The sequence below is a fragment of the Aureococcus anophagefferens genome, assembly GCF_000186865.1.
Source record: "Aureococcus anophagefferens unplaced genomic scaffold AURANscaffold_14, whole genome shotgun sequence".
Classification (NCBI taxonomy): domain Eukaryota; class Pelagophyceae; order Pelagomonadales; family Pelagomonadaceae; genus Aureococcus; species Aureococcus anophagefferens.
The window spans coordinates 897,689-902,164 of NW_008705574.1; the positions used below are offsets into that span (position 1 = coordinate 897,689).

Sequence of the window (4,476 nt, forward strand, 5' to 3'; positions counted from 1 at the left end):
CCGGCGCCGCCTCGGCGGCCTCGTCGCCGGGCCCGAGGTCGTCGCCCAGCTTCGAGGACGAGAACCGCCTCGAGAGGCTCCTGTGGAGCTCGCGCGCCTCCCCGAGCGCGAACTTGAGCGCCGCCTTCTCGCGGTTGATGTCGCTGTAGCAGAGCGCGAGGATGATGACCACGCACATGAGGTTGATGGCGATGAAGAAGTAGTCGAGCTGCGAGTCGAACGCCTGCAGGAACGCGGACAGCGCCCCGAGGAACATGAAGACGACGACGTAGTTGATGGTCTCCGCGAGCGTGTCGTCGCTGTCGGAGATGAAGGGCGAGAAGTAGGCGTACATCTTCACCGTGAGCAGGCCGAGGAAGATGGAGAAGTAGAGCTTCGAGATGGGCCCGTCGAAGGCGAGCAGCAGGCTCGTCGCGCAGAGCCGCCGGCCCATCTCGAAGACCTCCCAGAGGTAGTAGGCCGGCTCGTAGGGCCCGTAGAGCAGCTGGAGGTGGACGACGCTCAGGTCCGCCTCGCGCGCGGCGATGGCCCGGGCCTTGGCCTCCTTGTCGTCGCCGCCGACGTCCGGGTTCAGCGCGTCGCGGCGCCGGTAGAGCTCGAGGAAGTAGAGGAGGGGCACGCCGATGGGCCAGACGAAGACGCAGGCGACGGCGTAGAAGAAGTAGAAGCCGTAGGGGCCGGACGCGTCGCACCGCGTCGGGTAGTGCGCGCGCAAAAACTTCGCGGTGCCCGCCGTCTTCGGGTCGTCGAGCTCGACGCAGTCGAGCGTGCGGAAGATCGTCGTCGTCACCGCCGGCAGCACGAGGTAGGTCACGAGCACCGTCACGGAGACGAGCGACGTCGCCAAATTCGGCGGCGCGGCGCCCGCGCACCTCGCGCGGACGAGGCTCAGCGCCAGCACGAGGGCGATGACGACCAACGGCGCGAGGGTCATGAACAGCAGGGTCTCGTAGTGGCCGCCGCCGCTCGTCGGGAGGCACGTCAGCGGCAGGGACGCGCCGATGTCGAGCTTGAGGAAGTCGATGGACTTCAACACGTCGCCGTACATGCGCGGGTACGTCACCTCGGGGAGCATCGCGGGCATCGACGCCATGATGTTGAAGCCGACGAAGACGATCTTCCACTTGGCCTTGAGCTTGTTGCGGAGGCGCCCGAGCTTGCCCGTCTTCTTCACGTCCTTCGTGGACGAGGCCATGAACACGAGGAGGTAGAGCAGCAGGGCGAACCCGACGAGGATGAGGACGATCGACGCGACCGTCGCCGGCGCCGCGTCCGAGAGCGTGTTGTCGCACTTCTCGCAGGTCGCCCGCTCGACGTCGAAGAAGTAGCGACCCGCGCAGACGGAGCACGTCGCGCCCTCGCCGTGGCCCTCGGCCGCGCAGCCGGCCGCGACGCCGCCGGGGCAGTTGAGCTCGTTGCGCGCGAGGCCGACGCACGCGATGGGCTTCTCGCTGTCGTCGCGCTGGCGCATGTAGCCCTTCTCGAGGGGCAGCGTCTCGATGCTCCGGCCCGGCGCGTCGCACTCGAAGCCGTCCTCGTCGCAGGCCGTCGTCACGCACGCGCCCCCGGGCGCCGTGTTGTAGGTGCCCGGCGGGCAGGGGACGCAGACGCGGCCCTCGACGATGGCCTCGCCCGGGAGGCAGCTCCGCACGCGCAGCGCGACGCCGACGGGCGCGAGCGACGCCGACGCCGCCGCCGACGCCGAGCGAGCGAGCGGCGACGACGCCGTCGCGGTGACGTTCACGGGCGACCCCGGCGCGTCGGTGATCGTCAGCGTCGCGAGCGCGGCGACGCCGCCGACGAAGGGCGCGTCGCTGTTCTTGAGCTGCGCGCCGGACCAGGCGTCGACGTCCACGGCGACGGCGACGGCCTCGGCGGACGTCGCGAGCGCGCCGTAGGCGTCGTAGATGGCGAAGGCGAGCGGGCAGGGGTTCGGCCGCGCGGAGTTCCACGGCGACGTCGCAGGAGCCGTTGGCCGCGCGGACCATGCTCCGCGGCGGCGTCGCCGCGTCGTCGCCGTAGCCGCCCGCGCCGTTGCCCGACCGGCGCGTCGCGCCGAAGCCCGGCGGCGCCGCGGCGGTCTCGTGGTAGAGGCCGCCGCCCGCGGCGCCCGCGGTGTTGTCGGCCAGCGACGTCGCGGCGCGCGCGGGCACGACGAAAGGCTTCGACGCGACGGTGCCGTTGACAAAGTCCGCGCCGTCGAGCGCGGTCTCGACGCCGCCCGCGCGGACGGAGATGATCGCGCCGTCGAGGCCCCGTTTGAGGTGGAGGTCGTACGCGGAGAGGACGTAGTCGCCGGGCGGCACGCAGAGCTGCTGGATGTACACTAATTGCCCGGAGATCCACGTCTCCGGGCCGACGACGTGGAACCCGCCGGACGACGCGATTTCGAAGAACCGGTTCGCCTCGAAGCGGAACTGGTTGCAGCCGCAGCCGCCGCAGTCGAAGCCGTAGTCGGTTTCCAAGACGTCGCAGTCGACGTTGACGATGTCGCAGGACGGGCCCCCGTAGTCCCAGTGGCTCGGGCAGGTGCCGCTCGTCGCCGTCGCCGTGTCGACGACCACGGTGAGGAGCGCGAACGGCGCCGCGCAGCCGCGGAGCGCGGGCCCCCAGATGCCGTCGTCGAAGATCGTCGGGTCCGCGACGTGCGTGTCGCCCGACGTGTCGAAGACGTCCGGCGCGGTGGCGTTGCCGCCGTCGATGACGACCGTGGACGACGCGTCGACGCGGAGCGCGCCGCCGTCGCCCGCGGCGGCGTTGCCCACGAAGGCGCACGCGTCGACGCGGACGTCGGACGCGACGGCGTCGAGGCCGCCGCCCGCCGCCGCCGCGTTCGCCTCGAAGCGCACGCCGGTCAGCTTCAGCGGCAGCGCGTCGCTGTAGACGGCGCCGACGCCGCCGCCCGCCGCCGCGGCGTTGCCGACTAAGGCGCCGCCGACGACGGCGCCGCCCGCGGCGGCCCGCACCGCGAGGCCGCCGCCGGCGCCGCGCGCCGTGTTGTTGGCGAAGACGCAGTCCTCGGCGAAGACGCTGCCATAGGCCTCGACCTGGACGCCGCCGCCGTCGGCCGCCGCGGCGTTCGACGCGACGTCGGCCCGCCGCAGCGCGACGAGGCCGTCGGCGTCGCGCGCGGCGACGGCGCCGCCGCGCGCGGCGCCGTTGCGCTCGAGGCGCGCGTCGCCGAGCTCCGCCGCGCCGCCCTCGACGGCGACGGCGCCGCCCGCGCCGCCCGCGCCGTTGCCCACGAAGGCCAGCGCCGCGCCGGCCTGGTCGCCGAAAAAGGCGACGTCGAAGGTCGCCGTGGCGCCGACGCCGAGGTAGGGCACCTGGGCAGCAAAAGGGTGATTAACGTCGCTTCAACGTGAGTGTTCCGCGCGCGCGCGTTCCGGAAAAAGCATCCACGCTTCGAGACCGTTCCGAGAGATGATCGCTCGTCCAAAAATCAGCCGAAACGAGTGGAAAACGGCCGAGATCGGAGCCTTTGAAGTTGGGAATTTCGTTCTCTTTTGCTGCCCTGTAGGGCACCGTCGCCTCGACGACGGCGTCGCGGCCCGCGACGACGGAGAAGACTTCGCCGGCCCAGCCGTAGCCGCCGTCGCTCTGGAGCACGGCCGCGTAGGATCCGGGCTCGAGGCAGACGCGCCGGCTCTGCGACGCCGTGCCCGCGGAGAAGAGGTACGTCGACGCGCCGAAGAAGTCGACGAAGTCCTCGAGCGTCTTGTTGCCCGGGATGTCGTAGGGGGCCTCGTAGGCGTAGGCGTCGTACGCGTAGGCGTAGTCGGCGTCGTCGAGGCGCCGCGCGCCGGCGCCGCCGAGGCGCACGAGCGCCGCGGAGAGGTACTCCGCGTCGCCGGAGGCGACGGTGATGGCCGCCGTCGCGGGCACGCAGCCCGGCGCGGCGACGAGCCGCGCGTCCTCGCCGACGTGGACCGCGCCGCCGTCGCCGCCCGCGACGTTGCGCTCGAAGGCCGCGCGCCCGCGGACGTGGACCTCGGGCCCGCCCGCGCCGAGCGCGAGCGCGCCGCCGTCGGCCCGCGCGACGTTGCCGAGAAAGGCCGCGCCCTCGAAGACGTGCGTCGTCGCGCCCTCGAGGAGCGCCGCGCCGCCGTCCGCGGCGTCGTTGCCCGCGAAGGTGCAGTTCGCGCAGATGAGGCCGCCCTGGCGCGCGGCGACGCCGCCGCCGCCGCCGTCGCCGGCCGAGTTGCCGACGAAGAGGCTGTCCTCGATGACGAGGGGCCCGACGGCCGCGGCGACGCCCGCGCCGCCCATCATGAGGTCGCCGAGGGGCTCCGCGTCGTAGAGGACGTTGCCGGACACGACGGCGCGGCGCAGGACGACGTCGCCGCCGACGGACGACGCGAGGCCGCCGCCGTACCAGTCCGCGGCGTTGCCGTCGAGGACGAGGCCCTCGAAGGTCGCGGCGCACGTGACCAGCAGCCCGCCCCCAAAGTACGGGCGGTAGTTGCCCGCGACGAC

General features: G+C 72.8%; 1 protein-coding gene across 1 annotated transcript in view; it reads right to left on the reverse strand.

The window, feature by feature from the left end:
• The window catches only part of AURANDRAFT_65425 (hypothetical protein), a gene marked incomplete at both ends in the record, with an annotated part of 8,541 nt that overhangs the window by 2,033 nt on the left and 2,032 nt on the right, over positions 1-4,476 (reverse strand). The window contains 3 exons of the mRNA XM_009040283.1: positions 66-1,870; positions 1,953-3,326; positions 3,526-4,407. Of these exons, the coding sequence (XP_009038531.1) occupies positions 66-1,870; positions 1,953-3,326; positions 3,526-4,407 (4,061 nt within the window). The remainder of the gene's footprint in view (positions 1-65; positions 1,871-1,952; positions 3,327-3,525; positions 4,408-4,476) is intronic.